Source organism: Oxyura jamaicensis, chromosome 3 (genome assembly GCF_011077185.1).
Source record: "Oxyura jamaicensis isolate SHBP4307 breed ruddy duck chromosome 3, BPBGC_Ojam_1.0, whole genome shotgun sequence".
In the NCBI taxonomy this organism is placed as follows: Eukaryota; Metazoa; Chordata; class Aves; order Anseriformes; family Anatidae; genus Oxyura; species Oxyura jamaicensis.
Window position 1 is genome coordinate 41,938,196 of NC_048895.1, and position 23,548 is coordinate 41,961,743.

A 23,548-nucleotide genomic window follows, 5' to 3' on the forward strand; every position below is an offset into this window, starting at 1 on the left:
GTGTGTTTTGCCATACTGCTGTAAGCTCTGGTCCTCCACCCTTCCCCCTCGTAACTTCTAGCCATTTTTTGTCCTCCTGTATTCCCCACACATGCTGCTGCTGCCCATGATCCCCTCAAGGCCCTGGGCAGCCAGGATGGAGCCCCTGGCTGGTGAATGGGTGAGGAAGGAGCAGGTGCTGAGAGCGGGGCTGCCCGGCCCAGGTGCAGAGGATGAGACTGTGCTCAGTTCCTGGGCTCTGCTGGGTGTTCAGCAGTTGCAGACACCCTGCCAGCTGTCCTCCACAAGGACTGCACTGGGGAGATAAGAGCTGCGTGCCTCTCGTGAGGTGCCACTCGACCATCCATGCCCTATCTCTATCTGTAAATTGAAGCCAGATGGAGTTGTGCTCATCTGAAGGAACTGTTTATGTACAGTAGATGCTAGGCCATCCCTGAGCTGTAGGCTGAAGCTACAAAATTTCCTATGAAGTGGTTAAAAACAGCCGTTGTTAGTGTTCAAATGCTGGCAATCCCTTCTGCTCAGATCTTAGCCCATCTTGCAGGCTGAGTGATCTTGTTTCAAGTTCTAGTGACTTAACTTCTCGTGTTCTTCCTTATCCTTTTCACATAAGTATGTGAACTCGTCGTACCATTATGCATTTGTTGTAATTACTCAGTGTGTACATAACACTTCAATATACTGACAAAACGATGCTCCAACATATATCCAGTTTCCAGCAATTCAGGAACTTTCTGAGCCAGAGGTTGCATCTGGACCACTGCTCTTAGTGCGCACAGATGGATGGACATACTTGCTATAAATTTATGTAATCTTGTTTTAAGAGCCATTTGTACTTTTGGCCTCTGCGACATCCTGTAACAATGAGTCCCACCGTTTGATTAGATGGGGAAGGAACTTCCTTTTGTTTAAAGCCTACAGCCTGATGATTTCAATGTCCTAGAGATCCTTTATTGTGAGAACTCATTTCCCAGTAGTTTTATCTTTCATGGTTTTAAGAAGTCTGACACTTGCTTTCATACATTTTTCAGCTGACACTTTTTCCCTCCTAAACTGAAGAATCATAGTCTTTTTAGTTTTTTTTTTTTTTTTTTTTTTTTTTTTTTTCAGTTGGGTACTACCTCGTGCAGTCTCATTGCCCTTTTATGTAGTAGCTTTTATGTAGTATTGCCCTTTTATGCAGCTTTTCCGGTTCTGCTAATCCCCCTTTAAGGGAAGGCAACCAGGATTGCATCGTTAATGTACAAATAAATCATGAATTTGCATAGTAGCATAATAATGTATTCTGTTTTGTGACACTAGTTGCCTCTGCTGCTGTGCTGAGGTTATATTTTGCCCATATTTACTACAGTCTTTTCTAAAGTGTCCAGTTTACAAGATAGCACTGTGTATAAGGCCTTTTTTTTTTTCCCTCCTGGAGGCATTCCTTTGCACTTTCTCTTTACTGAATTTACCTGCCATTTTGTCATCCTGGTGCTTGGCATCAGTCTATTCTGTGCACCTTTCTGCAGTTGGTGTTAGAAAGGATTCTGCGATGTACTTCTCTATTGCGTGTGAACACTGTCAGCCTGCCACTCGCCCCCCTCTTCCCAGGTCATGTGAGAAGTACAGACCCCTTAGGGATCCTGATGTCAGCTGTCATTTTTTTCACTCGACAGAGGTTAGTTTGCTCTGATGAAATTGCTACTGCAATTTACTGTGTTATTGCTATTTTCATTTACCTGTTCCAGTATTTTGGAATGTCTTGGGAATAGGGGCCATACTTAAAGTGCTTTATATCTGAAATTTTATAATTTTTGCATTAAAGCTAATGCCTTGAGTAAGTCTCCATTATAGCTTGGGGAAAATGACAAGTAGTGACTCCCTGAGGCCTCCTAATACTTGGCACAGACTCAAGAACAACACAGGAGTTCCTAGACTGGAGTCCTGACTTTGTCATTTTCCTCAGAGAAAATAGAAAACAGGAGTGGTAATTTCTCATGAGCCAAAGGTTAGGCCAAAACTGTATTGTAAGTTATGCTGGTATTAATGAGTTAAGGTGGATTTCTTGTTGTTGTTTGGTTGGTTGGTTTTTTTTACCCATATAGACCTATAATTTTATAAGGAGCCTTGCAAACTTGGGAAATAAATGCACTTCTGCAGGTCAATAACTGTAGATGAAGATACAATCAACCAGCTTTATTTCCAGTTTCATCTTACCCCATCTCCACAGGAATGTTGCAGATGTGCTGTTTCTGAGTTTTACTTTTTACTGTGTCTTTTTCTAAACACACATCCTGCTACTTTGAAGATACACCCACAGAAAGACAATGCTAGTAACACACGGCCCTTCCTCAGCATTAAGACTTCAGCTCCTACAGTTCAATTAGTAATAGCTGCATGGTAAAAACGCCAGAGAAAAAATAGCCTTTGAGGGAGTGAAAAATCCGAAAGACATTTTTTCTCCGTTTCGGTACAGCTTTCCAGAGGAAGTGATGGAATTCTTCAGGGACTCAGCAGGGAACAGAATTGGCCGGTGATAGGAAGATGCAGTCCCTGTGAGATTTTCCCCCTTGAAAAAATCTTATACTTCCTTCCCCACCCTCCAGTCTCCTTGATTTCCAGGAAAGGGTTATCTTGGCTTTGGAACCCTAAATTGAGGTTGTCTTTACAGAGGAAGAAAATTCTTGTTTTCTAGAGCAACTTTTAGCAGTCTTTCTGGTAACTGCGTAGCATTGCTTGCTGATTCTGGGAACAAAATACAATGCTGTCCTTCCCCGCTGCCATGGCTGCTGCTGGCTCCTGGTCAGCATCCTGGGCTGTGTCATTTTCACATGGCATCCCAAGCTCTGCTGTCCTATTTGAGAATTTAGTTTTAAAATGTTTTTTAGTAACCAGTTAGCATTGCTATATATTACTGCCTATAGGCCTGAATCCCATTTTGCTTATTTTACCATACAGAAGCAATGGCTTTCCTGAAGAATTTGTAATTCAGTGTTAGTTCAGTCTTTACATACAGCAGTTCTGTGTGTACCCAGCCTCCGGCAAAAGCTAATTAATTATTTAGAACACTAAGTAAGTCAGTTTCAGCTAAAACTAATGGTGGAAGAGTTTTGTTAGGAACACTGCAGTTATCTGCTGTTACAGCACCTGCCACTTGAATTGATTTTTTTGTTTCTAGTTAGCTTTCTGCAAAGCCACTCTGTGCAAACATTTTGTCTGGGAGACAGATTACATGAACAGCCTTCTGCATACAGTGGGTGGATATGAGCATGACAGTAGTGTGCTGTGCATGTGGTGGCTTTTTTTTCTTTTTTTTTCCATTGCATTTCTGTGTGTTAATAGTAACCTCCAGTATCCAAGATGCGTTGTAGTGCAGTTGATTAAGGGGCTGGAGGACACGGAGAAGCAATTACAGCTGAGGCTTTCTGGGGTATCTCAGTTGTTAGTGCTTGCAACTCGATTTTATGGGGTTAGTAGCAGGGCAGTCACAATTAAACCCCGTGCTTTGGAAGTTGCTCCCCTTCGTTATCGCAGCGCATGTTTGGCAAGCGCCACTGCGTTCCACGAGTTCTTGCCCTGCTCTTCCTTCTCCTCCCTGTCTTTCCTTTCAGTCATGCTCTAGTTTCAAAATTGCTTTTGCTTTTCTTTGGTTGTATACCCTGGATCAAACGAAGACATAAAGAGGATGCAAAGTGAAGTATTACTGAAGTATTAGAGCCATATTACCTTACCATTGTTATAAAAATATGGGGCCATCACTGCATGTTACCAAAGTTAGTAAATCACCTGGCTGTCCACAGGAAATTTCCTGAAATGTTTTCTCCTACTCAGAAACTATTAATCACCAGTGGTATAAAATAATAGGTGCACATTTTAAAAGAGCTGTTGCTTGTTTTCAGTAATGATGGAGAAATTTCCTTGTAAAATACGGTCTGTGGCTGAAAGGTTCACTTCTGCCAACCCAGAAATCTCTGTTGGTTGCCTGCTGACTTGGACAGGAAATGTGTTTCTTGTATAGAAACCTGGAATCTAGCATTCTGCAGAACTGATTGTTGTTTCACTTGTTCCTTAGCTCTTGTGGTACTCAGCATTATTTTTACCCTTCTGGTAATGCTTGTGGCAGTGCTGCTGTTACTTCTGGTAGCTCTTTCTTCATCTTTTTGCCTCACTGTACATCTTTATAGCAGTAATTTCCACTGCTGCTGCTTAAGATGACGGGGATTTTGTGAGTTATTTCAGGATGTTTCCAGATTTATATTCTTAAATACAGCTTTAATTTCTTTTCTTGGTTACAACTTAAAGTTGGGAACAGGCTTTGAAAAATACAACTTGTGCTTTGCAGATCTTGCATGTAGGTTGCATAAATGCATCTTACAGATCAGTTCTGGTGGGCTAACATGATACCTCTGACCTAGGCTATTATTGCTGGTCCCTGCAATCTTTCCCAGCAAGTACAGGGTATTGTAAAACCGTAACTTGCACTTGGTTTACCAAAAAAGTATTACTCGTTTGATTTTTTGTGACATACACAAAAACCTTTCTGGAGAAGCACACATCCTGAAAGGACAGAGGTGTATGTTCTGTCTTGAAATCCATCATTTCTGGGTGCAACTTGGAACAGTGTATTTCCCTTTTTTTAGTAAATGCAGTGCTTTTAAGAAGTGTAAAGTAAGCAGTGGCTACATGCTAACTCAGCCAGGTATTAGCTTTTCTAACATTTTGTATGGCAATATGGGGCAGAAAGGGAGAGAGTTTCTGGTTCTGGGTTCTTCTGAATACCTTGAAAATGGGGAAAAAAAATCTCAGTGATAACTTGTTTTATGGAGGCTTTTTGTTGTTCCTGTTTGGATTTTGTACACCATAGCTTTACTTATTACATTGTCATTCATGCAGAGTTTCAGTTCGGCTACCTTCTGAGTATTAGAGTGGAAAATGCAGTTTGAGTTTGAGGTTAGTACCCTGCTTCTGCCCACGGTGCTTGTAGAGATCCAGTCAGAGCAATGGAGATGGACGAGAATCTTGACAGAATCAGCAGGGGTTTTTTTAGTTGTTGTTTACACACCGACTCCTGTGGAGGAGTCTGCTTGCCTTTTAGGAAGGGCAAATATTTCATTTTGATGATGATATAAAATCTTATTACCATTACAGCGAGAAGGAGGAAAGTAGTCATTTTTTTAACCTTTTTTTTTTTTTTTTTTCCTAGCAGTCTCATAATGCTATCTATAAAAGGACAAAGAACAAGCTAGATGGGTTCCTTTTAATCAATGGCTAGTGGGCAATACAACATATTTTATTTCTCCCAAGACACGAGGGTGATGTGTTTTTCCACATCGCTGCTTGTTTGCTCTCTTGGGGCAGAAGTGGTTGGTGCGGCTGGGGAGATGACTTTCAGGGGGACTGGGAAATCCTGTTAAAGCAGCACCAGTTCCTAAACTAGAGATGTTATTGTTGCTGTGAACTTAAATTTACTGTAGAGTCAGCTGAATTGGAGTTTAAGGAAATGGTGGGGCTTTTGTATCAACCAGGCCAGGGCAGGCAATTCTCTCAAGTTTTTCTGGCTGCCTGGAGTCAGTGCTTGGTACATTCAGATCTTTCTCATGTGCACATGGACACGTACTCGTAAAGCAAATAAATCACATTCCTGAGACAGTCTTGTCCGGGAGTTGCATTGTGCCTGCCTAACTTCCCCATCACAACACACGCTTGTGTGGACTTGGTGGTAGGGCAGCAAGCAAACGCCGTGAATGAATACGAGGCCTGGTGGGCCTGGCGCTGCCTGCTCAGGTGTGGCTTGTGGCATTTGGCTCCATGTCTGAAACTGGCATTGAAAAACAAGTTGCGTGTCTTGGTGTCTGTGGCTGGTGTGTTTCTGCCTTTTGTTTTGATTTCTCATGTGGAAATCATCTCTCAGGTAGTCAGGCCTGGATTTACTACCGCAGAGCGCTTCTTGAAGATGAAATAATGACTTGTGTGTCAACATCAGAAGTCTTGCTTGTGGCATTTGTGATCAGCCTTTAATTCTGTTTGGCCATGGCTATTTCTCAAGACTCTCCACCGGCACTAGTGGGAGTTGAGCACAAATGGATCTGTATGATGCCTGCTTATGTTTGAGCTGCATACACTGGGTCATCTGGTTAAAACCAAAAAACCCCAAGTATTGTTTATACCAGTTGTGAGAGAGGCCCTGTTACACTGTGATGCTGGGACTGTAAAGAAGAGCTTGGATAAAGACAGTTTGTGTGTGAAAGCCCATAAAAACCATGTATGGACAGAGTCAGCATTTCTTGGGTTTCAGTTGTATGTGGTTTGAGAACACATTACGGGCTGTTTGTTGTTATTTGGCTGTAAACCTCAGTAAGGCTTCTATTAAAGGTTAATACAAATTAAAGCAGCACTTTGTCTATTAGCATTTCACTGCATAGCTATTTTGTTTCATTTTGTTTTCTTTTGTTAATTTATAATAATAAGTCTGAACTCTTAAGGGTAGAAGTGAATGCTTTAGTGTACTGTGTCAAGTTGGGGTGCTGTGGGTGTTGCTGAATACCATATGGATCCTTGCAAGTATCACTGAAAAATATTTTTAAAATCATTTTTCATCAACATATATAAATAAATCTTTCATACAAGTTGAGTTTCTGTTTCATGGTTATTTTGCTCCTTAAAGAGGAAACAAATTAATAGTTTCAAGTAAGACATGAAGTCATCACTGTGTCTGCTGGTGTCATGTGGTTAGATCTGAAAATGTGGTCTGCACAAAACACTGTAAGACTATATTTTAAGTGATGCAGTTGAATGAGACAACCTCTTATTATTTTAGTGCGCTATCATAATTGGTTTTAGTGTTGTGTTATTTTTAGTTCATAAAGATGCTGCTTTTCTGCACTTTTTCTGAATGGTTAGTGATGAATTAAGTTGACTGGAGTCATGCAAGAGCAGAACGTTCTGCCTTTTCTTGGAAAAAAGTGGTTTCAAAAGTTTTTTTTTTGTTTGTTTGATGGTATTATTCTTTTCAAAGCAATTATGATGTTAAATTAAAAGCAGACTCTTAACATTTGTGTTGATTGACTTACTTCTCTGTCAAATTTTTACATAGCGCCAAAACACTGACTCACTAGTCTGCTTCTCTTGGAGAGAATGGAGAGTTATCCATGGAGGCCAGCCAACTGAAGAAACACATTTTACATTTTTCACCAGCAGTTTGAATCTGAAGTCTGTTGGTCAACTTATTTAACCAGATTGTAGAGAAATTTAGGCTACTACCATTCAGAGTATGTTTTAAACACCTTTCTCAGCTGCAAAGTAGAATTTTGTGTTTGAGCCTAGGATTTTAAAGAGAACGTTCTGCCCTTGGTGAGAGCAATTTTTGTCTGCCTTCTTTGGAAGCTTCAATTAGTTTTTCTTTGTCTGTTCTAGGTTGTTGTATTTTAAGTTTATAGTAGACTAGTATTAAAACTCAGAATGTGTATGTTGAACATCAAGGAAACTACTAGTGCTTTGAAGCACATCAGTAAATAACAACTCAGGTGTAATTTTTTTGAAGGGATATGGGCATTCTAAGCTTGAAGACATTGTTTATGTTCAGAGTTGCATGAGGTAAACATTTTTTTTTAAATCCTGTTTAAGTCAATGCACAATTATTAGTAGACTTTCTTAAATAAATTTGAACCCAGTTTTATTTTTCTTATAAGGAGTTAGATTAAGCTAATGGAAGCCAGATCTTAATCAGATTGAAGGACTGCAAGGGTATTTACACTCATTTCACTGACTTGGTTTTAAAGCAATGCCTTTTGGTTAAACTGGCATTATTTTGAGAAAATGCAAGTCTTACCTAATTTGGCTAGCAGCCTGGAAAATGCCAGTGTGTTAACTATTAAGGAAGATAACATCTATATTTTTTCCACTGAAGCTTGTAAGCTGGTTTGGTGATCTCTTCTCTTTGCATTTGGAGATCTGAGACTAGTAACTTTACAAGCTCAGGTGTGTGAGAGCAGAGAGAACCTTGTTAATGTTTAAATGCTGTTATCTCAGTTAAGTAGTAGACTAGTTGGCGGCTGTAAAACATTACAATTCTTGTCTGGGAGGTAGGAAGCGTATTTTAGGTCTTCCTGTTATTTCTGTCTATAACGTGGGTTTCAGTTGCTTATCGGTTTGCCTTTGGAGATATGTTTCTCTGATTGCCCTGGTTTCCTCAGGGCTCCGTCCAAGTGCTCTCTGTCCAAGCTCCCAAGCACCTTCAAGATCTCCGCAAGGTTAATGGCTCCTGTTTGATTGTTTTAAGGGAGCTTCTCTTTCCTAGGTATGTTTTTTTTTTTTTTAATTTATTTTAGATTTATTTATTAAAGTGGGAGCTCATCCTGCCTTAACAGTTGATTCCGGAGCAGCGTCAGTTTTTCCTGTGCCGTTTGGAAGAAATGCTGAGTTATACAAATTTGTATGGAAATTTATTCATCAGTTTAAGAGCCTATGAAAGTTTCCTAGAACCTATATACAGGCATGAATGAAAGGGAAGATATCATGGAAATGGAAATCAGCTTTGTGTGGTCTTTCTGTGCAATTTGAATTGAATGGGGAAGAGGAGGTACCACCAATCTTCATGAAGCTACCCCAAAGGATGCCTGAGCTTGTTTGCTGAGCAGCATCTTGGTTACATTGAAGGCGTTTGGTGTAAATTCAGAGTAGATGTGGGGGGGTTGAACACGGCCAGTTAACCAGCATGAACATTTCTACTTGCTGATTTCTGTCAGTTTATTAGGATGGGTGAAGTGGGTGTTTTAAGTCTGTAATTGTCACTTAAAACTGAAGGCAGTTTTAATGAGTAAAGCAGTGAGTTAACTTGAGGAGAAACTGAGGAGTCTGCTGCTGAAGAGACATACTGCAACTGGGCAAAGCTTTCTCTGAGCTGAGAAATCATATGATTCCTCGTGTGTCTTTGTAATATGACTAGAAAGCAAGAAATAAGTGAAGTGGTAAAATCACTTAGCTGTTGTGCCAAAGTTACTTACAAGTATGCTTCTGTCAGAGCAGCTAGAAAGCTTGCAGTGGGCGTTGCACTGAAAGAGGCCTGGGGAAGGGTGAGACAGGTCAGCTTGCCATTACTTTCTGGACTGCCTGGAAGTTCACGGAAAATATAAACCTCCCACATAGCTGTGTGCTTGACTCTATTTATAGAGCAAGAAGCTATTTCAGCTCTTGTTTTCCTTTTCTCCCCACCTATCTGAGTTTGTTTTTCAACTTTGTTCTCCGTTCAGTTTGCTTACGGTGTGCCAGCTGAAGGGCTGGCTGCTTTGCCAAGCGTGCTTTCCTGATAAAACTGCTGCTGCTGCCGCCGCCTTCTGTAGCCACCCGAGAGCCGTCCCGGTGGCCTGGGGTGACCCCTGCTTCTCATCCTTACCCTCAGTTGGTTTTTCCTAGAAGAGCAGCTTGCTCTGCACTTGCCAGAACAGTATCCAGATAGCTGGTGGTTTAGGCAGTGAGGGCTTCAAAGCTGCTGCAGTGGGTGAGTCTCTTTTTTTTGTTAGATTCTAACTCAAATTTAGAGATTCCCATTCTCACCTGTGGATATGTGAACCACCATTATTTAATTTTTAAGCCCATAACAAGTAAGATTGCTTTATTCTTTTAGGTTCTTTGGTTGACATTGATTGAAAGATGTAGATCTTTACTGAGGGAGTCTTTGCCAATGTTGATATTTCTCTCCGGCTTTTCTAGTTTCACAGTTCTGACTGCTGTAAACACCTGGTGCTCTGGCCTTGGTTGCCAGGAGTACTTGCTATACATGGAGTATGTCAGCATAAAGTCTTACTTGGATGAAAGTCAGTATTGAAATACTTGGATTAGCTGTGACCCAAAACGTTTATTTTACCACTTTTGACTTCCTCTGTTTTGGGTAGAACTGGTAGGAGTTTCTCTCCAGTTGATATTGTCTTTGTTGAAAGCTTCCATCTCTGATTGTGAAGAACCTGCAGTAGAAGACATGAATTCAAGCCAATTTGTACCACATTAGTATGCTAAAACGGTAATTTTGACTGTGCTCACACTAGGTAGTACCAATGCTGTCTTTTTTCTTTCAGTCAGTTGTTATTTTGTACACCTTGTGAAAAATCTCAGACTGACGGAGTGCTCAAACTGAAATGTCGTTCTTTGGGACTGCTGCTTGTCTGGGATGAACACATACTTGAACTAGAGATGCATTAGATCGACCACAAAGGGACAAGTCAGGTGTTTTATTCTTTACTTCAGTTCTTCATTCCAGTGGTGTATTTTTTTTTCTTCGAATAATCTGTCAAATTACCCATGCCAAGGATTTCCAGTGAAGTCTTTGTGAGAGCATCTGATAAATTTTGCTAGGAAGTCATCGGTCTTGCATTTAGACATCTTGTTTTGCTCACTGGGATTTGCAGTTCCTCCAGCAAACAGCAAAAGTGACATCTCCTTGACTGATGCAGCTTTCTTTCATCTGAGCTAAACAATAAAGTTATTTTATATTAATAAATTAATGTGACATAACACACATCCTCTCTCCATTTTATTGTGGGTTATTTTTTGTTGTTGTTTTTGTTTGTTTTCCTGGAAGAATTTTATGTTGTCATGTAACTGGTATTTTCCTCCCTTTCCTAAGAATTTGATACTGTTCCTTAAAAGAAGGAAGGAATAGCAAGTATCTAAACCTGTCAGTATCCAGCTGTGAGTGGAGTGGGAGAGGAAAGAGAAAAAGCTTCAGCCTGTTTACCTGCAGCTCTTCCTTCTTTGTATATGGGTTAGGCTTTCATTCTTCTTTGTGAAGGTGGTTGAGACCACTTCCCCTTGAACTCAATTTCACATTTCTTTCATTTTTTTTCATCACAACTCTGCTGAATTGATGTGCTGTGCCTGCCAGGGTTGGGTGTCTTAGCTGATGTCTCTTTATGTAGTGAACGAAAACCGTATGAAGTATGGGTTACTCCTTCCGTTACCTTCATTTAATCCCTAATTACAATAAGAGTTGACACACTAAGGATGAAGATGCTTTGCAAAAAAATAATTTAAAAAAAAAAAATGTGGTTTCAATTAATTCTTCTGGTAACAACTTAGTGTTGCTTGTTTGGGGTAAAAACCTAAAGTTAATTTTCCAGAGCTGAACAGTTGGAAACAGAACGTGTGTGAATGAGCGATCAGCAGCTGCTTAAGTGTGTGATTAATTTCGTTTGACAGACCCAAGTTGTGCTGATTGCAGAGCAGCTAGGGCGCTTTCATACTTCTTCAATTACTCATGAATTCCAGAGGGTATCTTAGGACAGCGCTCGTGTGCTAGGCATGAGTGCTTGGGCAGAGGGAATGCTGCTGCTGGATTAAAGAAGGTTAACACTGGAATTGTTTTGCAGAGGGTGAACAAATCCAGTGTGTGACTTAAATACATTCTGTGCAGAAGTTAAGATTGCTGAACGATTAAAAGCTGTAATGCCTGAGAAGAACAAAAAAATGAAGTAATGTCTTGAGATGAATATGCTTGTTACTTTTATGGCAGAACAGATGAGACAGGTAGCTTTGTTTCAGAGAGCTAAAAACTGTATTGTTCATAGTCTAAAATGTTAAAGAATTTTGGACATTCTGGTCTCAGATGCCTGTTTCTTTTGGCTGCCATTAACAAAGTTTTTTTTAAAAAAAAAAAAAAAAAGCCACAAAACCGAAATTTTCTCCCTGCCTGCCATACATATTTGCACGCTTATGTGTACTGTAAAGTGGTTTTGAAAAAATATATCATTATTTACACGGGTAACTTTTTTGTCCTTTCCCACAGAACAGAAACGTGACTAATCTTTTAGTCCGTGACAGTTTGACACAAGCTCAATTTGCATTGTTTCTCAAAGCAGTGTATTTCTCGTGTCCTGCAAATTGTTAAGTTTGTAGCTTCTCTTATCACAGTTCAACTGGGGAAAGGCAGTTGCTGCACTAGCTGGAGAACGCCATGTATACTGTGCTGCACTGGCTGATGTGCAAAGTTGTTTGCTTTCCAATTTCTGGCTAAAGGCTGAGTCATTGTTAATGTTATAACAAACGCATATAGTTAACTTATCTCAGCAACACTGCTTCTCCTCTCTTGCTGTTAACGATAGCCGAAGTTTCAGGCTCCAAAGTCAAAAACAAGTGATCTTTTTTTTTTTTTTTTTTTTTTCCTTCCAGTGACTGTATTGTAGACTCAAATGGTAAGAAACGTTTCTAACACCTGTCTTTGTGGCTGATCTTGATGTTAAGCTGACAGCAGCTGACACTGCCCCAGACTTTCCGAAAAGAGCTGTTAGTCCTCTGCCTTCAGCAGGTTTGAGGTTAAAAGTCTCTTTTGCTTTACTGGGCAGAGCTCAGCTTGGGGGTATGCAGGTGGGGACTTCCCTTAAGTGAAGAAAACAGTGCCTTCCTTGGAAAGAAGATGATAAAACAGGATGCAAATTTATGCTCAACTAACTGCAAAATTAACTTTATTGAGAAACAGAAGGCAGACAATTGTGCCCTTTGGAAAAAATACGGTGTCAGCTAGGGTGACCTGGGAAAAGTGCTTCCTAAACTTGTAACTGTAGGGTCTTTTAACGCACGGACAGATATTGAGGTCGCTTACATGCCTGGAGATGTTTTCATATCTAACTCGTGATTTCAGTGAAAGTTGAAGTTGCTGTGGCTGCTTGGCCTCAATCTTTTCCTCATTATGAAGGAGTTGTAGCAGCTGTTTCACATGGGTGCTGAGGAGTAGTGAATGTCAGTTTGTAACTTTCATGGTACTTCACAGCAGAACTTTTAAATTTAAGTTTTCACATTATGAGGAATGCTGGTACAGGCTTAGATCCAGCAAAACTCAGGATCTGTGTTCAGCACTGCATACGTGCCATGGGAGCCCGGCACAGACTCTGTGGTACATGGGCCTTTCTTCAAGAGGTTTGGCTTACAGTGGAAACCAAATATCTTCCTCTTCCAGGCCAGCTTCACTTTTGTTTTCTTCCTTTTTTCTCCCTAAGAAAGGAAATTACAGAACCCTTACTACATTATTTGGTATCTTTAACTCAGTGTTTTGATTTTTGTGGGTTTATCTTCCTGCAAAACTGATAAGTAATAGCTTTGCCAAATATTAGGTCACATTATTTGATATATGTAATATGTTTACATAATGGGAGACCTGTAATGATGGCTGTGCTATGATTACAGTAAAAGGACTTGGAAGCTGAAATGCCTAATCTTGAAATTACAAGTATATTTCAATTTTATACTTTTGAGTAATTTTTGTGCAAGGCCCAATCAGGGTAGTTAGTTCCATTTCACGTGAATAGTTTGGCCTATTTTTTTTACTGTTATTTATAGCCACTACGCTATTCCTTAGAAAAAAACATGTTCTCAGAGATCCTAGAAGGATTTAGTAAAAAACTGCTTCTTCCCTTGCTAGAGTGTATTTGGAAATAAAGTTTATAAAGGTTTACTGCTATAGCAAAATACATTCTACTTGCTTATCATATAGAGATATTTTCCTGATTGAAACACAAGTACTTTAAACTATTTCTCAGCCTGCTCAAAGAAGTTTCTTGCAAGTATTGGAAACTGTGGAAAGCTTCACTTTATTACAATTTTTAAAAAAGGAAAAAAAGTAAATCAGTATAAAGAAGCAAAAAACGCACAGAAGCAGTTTATATGAAATTATTTTAATCTGGAGTGTTACATTTTCACAGTTAACATTCTAACAGGAAACTTATTTTTGATATTTTACACAAGAGTAATGTGGCTGAATTTTGAACATCTGGGGGTCTGACTTCAAATTCTAAGGAAACCAGGCTAAATTTGTACTGTAATGATTGTGCTAAATTGTTTTTTTGGCAGCAAACATTCGTTGAGGTTTGTAGTTTATTGAATTGTTGATAGAAACCCACTTTTTTTTTTTTTTTTTGCGTTTCTCTGAAATTTATGTTACGACTTTTTGCAGAAGTTGCATTGTCTCTGTAGACATTTGGGTATTGTGGCACTGAAATAACATGAATAATAATACATTAACTTGGCTTGGAAAACTTTGTTCTGATCTCTTTCAAAAGCCTGAAATGATTACTTTTTCCAGGAAATTTATAAAGATGTGCAGATGTGCTATGGCAACTGAGAGATGAGATGGCAACTGGCCATGCTCATGAAGTGGCAGCTAATCAAGCTAATCAGACCATGAGTGAGCAAGATGGCCAGTTTGTTGCACATGCACATCTGTGTGTCCCAGTCCTAACAAAATAAACCACCTTCCAGGGATCTTTCAATTGCCTTGGATAAGTGCAGTATAGGAAGTTAAATATACTACTGTACTGAAAATGGTTTGATGTTCCAATGTTATTGGATATTACTGCTCAGTGTCTATTTTTAATTTCTCACTTGACTTAAAAATATGTTTTTGTAGTACATGTAGACTTGTTCCAACAAAGGTTCAAAGACCTCCTATGTACAGGACAAAGACAAGCCAAAGAATGCACTTGGAGTGATTGAGTAAGATGGGCTAATTGTGTTGTCTAACAAGTCTCCTACAATAAAGTTTGACACTACTTTTTGAGGATGAACTCTTTATATTGAAAACAAGAAAAAAAGAAAAAAAAAAAAACATGAAAAGGATAACTGTGAATTTGAGTCTGGAGGACTACTACTCTATCACAAGAAGAAGTGTGTGCTACTGAATTATAAACAAGATGTTTTCCCTCTCCTATATCTCAGTCAAGGGAGGGAAGTCTGAGCAACATGGGAGGAACCTCACCTCCAATACCTTAACAGTGTTCCTCACAATGTGTTTCACGCCTTTGTTGTAGACATCTGCTCGTGTTCAAAAGCTATTCTTAACTACAAAGAAAACTGCATTAGAAACAGCGGTAAAATATTTTTAATCTAAATTTTGTGTTGCTTATGTATGGATTATGTAGGAGCCAATACAGATAAAATATAGACTTTTCCCCCAACACAGAAAAAGTAATTAACACTTTTGCTTCCTTGACTCTAGGCTATGGTGGCTTGTTATCCAGGCAATGGAACAGGATATGTGCGCCATGTTGATAACCCAAACGGAGATGGAAGATGTGTTACATGTATATATTATCTTAATAAAGACTGGGATGCCAAGGTATGCAACTTATTTCTATAACATTTTACATGTGCTGGCTAATGCATCTTTACTGTAGGTTTTTGTTCGTGTCCTTCTTAACGTCTGTGCTTAGTTCCGTTCTTACATTATGTTATTTGTGGATGTCTTTTGCCTTGTCAATTGAGCAGTTAGCGAGGTGCTTTATAGATGAGGCATTTATTTTCAAGGTATCGGTATAATTCAAATCAGCCTAAGTCTTAATGTTATTGTGGGTGCAAGGTGTAGAATAGATGAGCATTTATAACAGAGTGGTCTAATTTACTGCCATCGGTTTAAAACTCTCCATAGATGTGATGACTAACTTTTTAATAAGGATTATCCTTGCAATCCAGTGGTTTATGTAGATTTGGAGAAGGGATATAGTTAACTGGGTGTGTTGATAGCATGAGAGAGTAATGCAAAGATAGCTTTGTTTATTCTGTGACTGCTGTGCAGTCAGCTGTACAGAAGTTCATTCTCATTGTATACAGTGGGAAAAAAAACAAGTGATATTTCTGTCATAATACCTAGGAAATTAAAAGTGGAAGAGCACTTGAGCATTCAGTTTCTGTGTGAATCAGGGGCACCAAATATAGATGAGTTGCAGCTAACAAGTTTTTTTTCTTATGGGTGCAATCTATTTCTTACAAGAGCTGGATGAGACAACGAGACCACAAACATGATCACATAAAACTTGCAGATCAGAAAGCTGAGTGAGAAATGGGTGCACTTTAATCTTTTCTGACTGCTCTTTGAAATGTCAAATTTGATCCTTCAATTAGGAAATAAATTATTTACCTTCTTTGCTACGACAGCATCTTGACGTGTACTTCACCTGTACACTTCACAAGTGTACTGGCTGGACAGAACAGCTTAACATGCACGTGTTACAGTTTCTTTCCTAGAACAGTTGGATACATTTCAAACTCTAGAATTAAAACAGATTGCATTTTTCCCAATAACTCTAAAAATTTACTAGCTGGTTATTTTTGAACAAAGGTATTTGAGTTCCTGCAAAACCTCTTTTGCATTTAACAACATCAATACTGTCAGTAGGAAGAAGTTAACATGACTTAAGAACAATCTGATCTCGTGATACTTCATAGGTGTGTGTAGGTAGGTTTTTCAAAGCCTGTAAGGGGTCTAAATTTGAGTAATACTGGTTTTAGCTTAAAATTGTAGTTCCCTAGTCTTTGCTCATCTTAATTATAGAAATACAACATCAAACTATTGCTTCTGCTGCTGTTAAATGAATTGATCCTGTTAATGGGAATGGGTGATACTCAGATGTGAAATACAATGTTTCTGTACTGTATGGGCATATTTTTAGCCACCTGTGTCATATCATTCAGTTTTGCTAATTTATTTTTTGCAAGTAGGTGATACAACTAAAATCCAACCAATCTAAAACCATGCCTTTTACTTAAACATGAATGGAGGTTTAATGTTTGCAAGTGTTTTGAAATTTCTTGGTGAAAAAAAGTAAAACTTGTTAAATGAAATGCATTTAACGTACAGGAAAGCCATAGAATCATTATTTCTGTAGCATATGGTAAGGGCTTTTATTTCAGCTCAATACATCAGAAATATTTTTAAATGTAATAATCAGTATTTTGAAAAAACTGTTTCATTGTATTTAATGCACTGGTTTTAAATACTTAATTTGTAGGTAAGCGGAGGCATCCTCCGGATATTTCCAGAAGGTAAAGCCCAATTTGCAGATATTGAACCCAAATTTGATAGACTGCTATTCTTCTGGTCTGATCGCCGCAACCCTCATGAAGTACAGCCAGCATTTGCTACAAGGTAGGGACTCATGGGCTCAGATACATTGCATGATGCTTCTATCAAAAGGTGAGGGATTCCTAACAAGAAATTAATTCAGCTGTGAATTATAAACCCAATCCTAGGTCTTTCCATGCCAAATTCCAGTTACGCTATGGCAAAGGGTTTGGTTTTGTTTAGTTTTCCTGATGGTTGGGTAGACTTCTGCTGTGCTGCTGAGTTTGTACCGATGTCTGATCTCTTATTTTGGAGAGAACATTGTCTCAGCTAGGATGGTAGGGTGAGGTACGTGCATCCTCAGAAATTTCTGAGTGTACTTCACAGAGCTGGATGGCACCACACACAGCCTCAAGCAGACCCCAACCACAGCCAAGAGGTATTGATTGTCTGCATTGTTGCGGTGTAATGGCTTTATACTGCAGTCTCTTCCCATTGTCATTAGCACAGTTCTGTGTTTTTTTAAGATTGACCAGGTGCTTCAGTTTTGTGCTTGCTTTCATTGGGAGGGAGGGAGTTGTTAGCCAATAGTTACATTCACTCTCCCTTTTCTTTACGCTACAGGTGACTTAGTTTGGGAACTGGGAGTGGGCTGCGGGGTGGTAATAACCATTGATAACACAAAACTCTTCTTTTTCTTTGGAGTATCACAAGAGTTCGTTCCAGTCTGAGTCACAGATGGAACTTGAAACCTCTTTTGTCCCTGTTTTGGGGAGAGGATGATGCTAAATGTGAATGCATTCACTGCCTGACATTTTAAGTAATGCTACCAGATAGCGTTAATAGGTAAATCATTGGAGTCGTTAATCCAGACTTCCTGTTGCACATGTTGCAGCACGTTTTGATGGTCAGAGCACTGAACATTAACTGGGGCTGTGAGATAACACAAGTACCTTTGCAAGAAGTAATTTGAAACTGGAGTCAGCACTCAGAGCCTTTCCCAAGGCTGCCCCACTCTCCCTTCCCCCTTCCACGCTCTGGGCAGAGGCAGAGGGTGAAATGCCATTTGCTAAAGCTCCTTAAAGACTTTTCTCAATAGCTGGCATTTCATATTTAAATCCTCTGTGGGCCATGGAAAACCAGAGGAGCTGTGTAAGAAGGGGGTAGTTAATTTTCCCTTATGGCAAATGTCCAAAAAAGATTTGTGTGACTCAGTGATGGACTTGACAAAGTAAAGTAAAAGCTGAGGTAAAGCAAAAGTTGTGTAAAGTCAAAGATGAGGTCATAAGGCAGAGACTGTATTACAGTTCCTGGGCAAGAACCTTAATAACAACTCACTGGGAAAAAAAAAAAAAAAGTGTATACTTAAAGCATCAGTGTCACCCTTACAATGACTGCTCAGACAATGTCTACTAGCAGGAAAAAAAATGCTTGCTTTATGAAAGGTTTCGTATGTTGTATCTGTTGAACTGCAGCAATCTTGATTCATTTAGTTTGAGTTCTATGTCAAGTGCTTCACTGTAGTATGTCTGTTTTCCTTCATAGTTCAGGAGTTCTTTTTTCATCCCTTTCCCTAGGTACGCAATAACAGTGTGGTATTTTGATGCAGATGAAAGAGCACGAGCTAAAGTAAAATATCTAACAGGTAATCTCTCATTAGTATCTCCTGGTGTTTTTTTTTGTGTGTGTGTGTGTGTTTTTTTCCTGGAATAGTAGCTGAGCACTCCAACCTCATCTCCCTTATGCACAAGAAGCTGGAGGAAAAAGCAAGGCTTAACTCATATAGGCTTTGCAGGGAAGGTGATCCAGTAGTTAAGCTGCTAGCCTGTGACTTGGGAAATCCAGGTCAACTCCTTGTTCTGCACACACTTCCTGTGGGACCTGAGGCTGGTCAGGCTTCTCATATGGGGGATACAGCTTCTCCTTACTCATGTCTTTGTAGTAGGTGTGGAACACAACAAATACACCAGAGATTGTGAGGCACTGCAGAACTGAGAGCTGCATAAATGCTTTTGGTAGGATACAGTGATCTGACAAGTGAATGCAACTTAACTTGACTAGAATTTCTGTACTGGAAAAACAAAAGCCTAAAATTAAAGTCTGGAATCAAAGAATGGAGTGACTTCCTCTATTTCCAATTCCACATATCTAGCATCTGTTTTCCTTTTCTGGCTTCTCCCTCAAGAGGAAGTTGATCTAATTTTCCTGTTCAAATTAGCATTATAAGTAGAAATGGTCTGGGACTTCTGTCATACTTGTAAATGCATCATGATTTTGCATTTGCTATGATAGTTTAAAAATAAGCCACAATCAGGTGTACTGCAGGTGCACATACACACACAGTCAGTTTCTTGACAGTTTCATCAAATGTTCTGAAAATGATGATTTTGAACACATTAGGCCAGTCGCTTCCAAATTGGATTCCTGTTCATGGCTTTTTGGTGCCTGAAGCGCTTTGTTAGTGAGTCCCTGGCCCCAAGGCGTACATGTGTTTGGGGTGGCAGTGGCACTTTCCAGGCCATCGGGAATGCTGGGCGACGCCTGCCTGGCCCCTCGGGAAGTGTGTCGGCATTTGCAAGTCAGGCTTCGTGTCACGCGCGTGTGACCCTGCAGCTTTTTGAGCCAGCTGGAGCATGGCCAGAGATGTTTTGGTCGTCTCCACATAGCTTCAGCTGCTACTGTTGGAGAAATGCACAGAAATGGCTCAGGTGAGCTTGTATTTGCTGCTCTCCTCCCTCTCCAGTGTCCCCTTCACTGCAGACACTTCAGGAAGGAAGGAAAAAATTTAAGATTTGGTACTGGTTTGCTCTATAACTGATTCCTGTTATCATATTGTTGTGATTCCGGTTTCATTGGCAATTAAAATTGCATTCTTTACTCTGTGTCTGTAGCAAGAATTGTACAAGAATCTTTTTATTTTCTACTGATAGGAAAGTATAAAGTTAAAAAATTGAAAGCTATTAATTTTCTGGATATGGAATATTGTCTGTTAATGTTTTGATAGTTGAACTTTTTTGTGTGTACCTGAACTTATTAAGGATAAATTATTTCTTACCAGCAAGTCAAATGGTACTTTGCAATTTAAAAAACCCTCAGAGTTTCTTTAAAAGGATAAATACCCAGAAACTCTGGATAATGGTGATCAAGAATAGTGGACCAAATCCTCAGATTCTCACATGGCTGTTCTTAAAGCTCACCTTTGTAACGGTTGAGATAGTGAATTTCAAGCTGCACATAAGATGTGAAGTATCCAGTTTTCTATTTGTGCAGCCAAATAAATGCCTATTTTCAGAGGTGATGAGCAATCACAGCTCATTGAGCATACAGAGCATACGTGCAAAAGTCGTGTGTGCTAGATAATACTTGAAGATACTTTTGTAGAACTAATCTGGAAAGTGGTATAGCAATTCTGTAGACTGTACTTTGATAAATGCTGAAAAATAATACTGGTTTCCTTTTCATGTTTCTGCAGGTGAAAAAGGTGTGAGGGTTGAACTTAATAAACCTTCTGACTCGGTTGGGAAAGACGTTTTATAAGCCTTTGATTTAGCAACTCCCCTTGCTATTCTCCCTGATAAATCTTGATGCTATCTATTAACTTTTGAATGTGAATAACAAGATAAAGTAAAATCAACAACAAACCAACATTTTAATAAAGAAGCAAACAGTGTTTCAATGTTGCATCAAATAGAAGATTTTTTGACTGCTGAAGCATTGTACTATGTGATTGTGACTCCAGGCCTGTGACTGCTTATGTGAAGAAGATAAGCAATCAGTATGAAACAGCATATGCATCTGGACATAAACAAGTGCCCTACATAGAATTTGTTCATCCTTATATTTTGCCAGACCTGTCATTCAGCTGAATCCAATTCATCTCTCCCTTTTTTTATATGGTAAAAGTTTGAATTTTGGGTAATTTTTGTATGACCAGGTACAGTTTATCAAAATTGAGTCTTAAAAAAAAAAAAAAAAAAAAAAAAAAAAAAAAAAAAAAAATGGGGAAAAAAAAAGAAAAAAAAATTACAGTATTCTCCAAAATAACATGAATCTATTTTTGTAAAACTGTTCATACTGTTCTCCTCTGCCATGAAAGACCTAATTTAATATAAGGGTTGCCAGTAACTGATAATCACTTTAATTTTCTTTACACCTTAAGTCAGAAAAGGAGCACTTTAATTACCAGCTAAAAACCTGATTGTTTTATATCATATCTCACACTAATCTTAACTTTTAAAAATTGCTGCTGTATTGTTTTTTGACTATGTCCTCTTGAACCTTATTAACAGAAGCAAATCAGTATCTTGCTATTAGTAACATTCAGTTTGTGGTTTTGTATGATGAATCCACAGAGGGGAAGTTTCAGTCTGTTTTTTTTTGGTTTTGTTTTGTTGTTGTTGGGTTGGGGTTTTTTGGTTTTGTTTTGTTTTTAAGTGACTGGCACTAAGTGAACTTGACACTATCGGTTGCTGTCATTGGCTTTGGGGACCTGGTAAATACCATCGAGTTACAAGAACATACAAGGGCTTTCCTAGGCTATTAGAGGTACCCAGAACCTCCTTATGTACTTGACAGAAAACTTTGAGCTTTCTCCCTTTTCTAAAGAATACTTGCCATCCCCTTTTCCTTTGTATATAAGTTAATAGAATATCTAAAATTCGCTTTTTAAAAAATTTCCTTTCCAAATGTTGGTGTCCCGTGCAGTCTTTAAGTTGACACCTTGATCTATTATATAGTATCAAGGAAATGGTCGGCACACTGAAGCTGAAGTGCATCACTGTAGGCTCCTTGTGCAATACACCTTTAGATTTTCACTGTGCTGAAGGATTTCCCCAAAAAGGCGCTGGCCTTTGATCAATACTGAGATATATATTTAGTAAGAAAACCTTTACTGTCTTTTACATTGTTTTCATTTTTTTGAAGGAGAAGGGGACATCACACAATAAAAATGACGTGAGAAACTTCGATACTCTTAATTTTAAGAAATAGATGTTTTGGACACTGTTTTTTTTCTTCTTTTTCCTGAGCTTTAAAAGCTTCAGAAAACGAAAGCAAACCTATAAAAGACAGCATTCATATTTACAGGAGTTTGGGGGTTCATCAACTTACCCACTGCAGTTTTCTATCTGTCCCTTATTTCCTTACTTAGCCAAAACAATGTGAGTGTACAGAAATATTTCTGTATATATTACAACTTGTGACAATTTTAGCATCTGTATAGTTTGTATTCAATTAGAGACCTTTTCTATGGAAAGCTCAGTAATTTTTTATTAAAAAGATTACTATTGTTCATGTAAAACATGAAAAAGCTAATTGTTTAATAACAAACTGACAGAAAGGGGAAAAATTCAGTATTGGTATACATTTAGGAGAACCAACAGAAATCCCAGTTTTGTTTTGATTTTGCTTTTCCTTTTCTTTCATAAGTTCTTGCCCTTTACACTATTCTTCCTCTTTCCTCATTTCTTCCCAGAGAGAGAAAAAAAGAAAAAAAAAAAAAAAAAAAAAAAAAAAAAAGAAAAAAGACAGGATTCCTTTACTGTAAGTGCCTCTGCCAACCTGGCCAAGGAGTGCAAATCTTCGTTACTGTCTTGTCTGCCGTGCATTTAGGCTATCAATGAGACAAGCAAAAAAGCCACCTCTTCTACTTCAACTTCTTTAATACTACTTTAATGGAGGTTTGGTTGGTTTTGATTTAGAAATGTACAGCATAAGCCTTTAAACTCTTTTCAGTCCCTCTGTAATTCAAACTTTTGCAGTTACACAACGTATCAAATTCTAATCGCACTGTAGGTTTGTGCTTGCCAGACAGGTTTAAAAAGTGCTTAACTTTTCACTCCATGTAAGTCATTGCAATAGGGTCAACAAATCAGGTCAGCCATTTCTTCAGTGTCCTTTAGAAACTGTTCATTTCATGTCGGTTGAATATTCAGTCTTGAGCATCACCAAGCAGGTCCTTGTTTTAAAAATATTTTTTAAACTGTCTTATGATCTGTATGTGTCTAGTCCTGGTTAAAGATAAAGCTTCATAATGCTATTTTTATTCATGATGTTAGCCAGCTGTAAAATATGAGACCTTTATCTATAGCAGGCAAAAAAATTCAGGATTCATTTACAGGTTGCCTATAAAGTTGTGTAATTTGAAAAGCAGTGTTCATTATGAAAGAGCTCTCAAGTTGCTTGTAAAGCTAATCTAATTAAAAAAAGATGATGTATAAAGGTTCTTGAAAACAATGTGGTTATTTGTGATCTATGTGACTTTTAAAAACTGCTCCGTAGTAACTAATTTGTAACTGTCCCTGAGAAAGGGGGCAGGTGGATTTTTGTGCTTTAAATCAGAGCTGATTTTACTCTAGAGGAGGGTCTGTTTCTTTTTGAACTGTCCTAATTACGTGGGTGTGGTGATCATTTTTCCATCGAAAACAGCATCAGGTTTTGACCAGTTGGAGTAATGACCTACACAGAGGCAGTTCTTGGTCTTCACCACTTTCTGATGTATGCAAGAGGTACAAATTGAAAGTCCCCTTCAGATAGGATTTAGTAAGGTTTAATGGGTGCTCTTCAGTTTTACATGGCTCCTAGCGAATAATGAGCCCTCTGAAGGTGGCCGGAGAGCAGTAGAGTCTGCAGAAGGCAGCCCATACAAGATGCCACACCATTTACCTACGGTTTTCAATTCAATCTCGAAGGGCTGTCCGGTAGTCAAGGAAGCATCTCAGTGGCTGTGCTTCTGCCATTGCTCCAGCT

The 23,548-nt window shown here is 38.8% G+C and overlaps 1 protein-coding gene across 1 annotated transcript; it reads left to right on the forward strand.

The window, feature by feature from the left end:
• Positions 1-1,109: 1,109 nt before the first annotated feature.
• Positions 1,110-23,032, forward strand: EGLN1 (egl-9 family hypoxia inducible factor 1). The gene is made up of 7 exons (XM_035320381.1): positions 1,110-1,114; positions 3,354-3,357; positions 8,514-8,522; positions 14,960-15,079; positions 16,749-16,885; positions 18,379-18,446; positions 20,274-23,032. The coding sequence occupies exons 4-7, from the start codon at positions 14,963-14,965 to the stop codon at positions 20,336-20,338; spliced, it is 387 nt and encodes a 128-aa protein (XP_035176272.1). The 5' UTR covers positions 1,110-1,114; positions 3,354-3,357; positions 8,514-8,522; positions 14,960-14,962; the 3' UTR covers positions 20,339-23,032.
• The last annotated feature ends 516 nt before the right edge of the window (positions 23,033-23,548 follow it).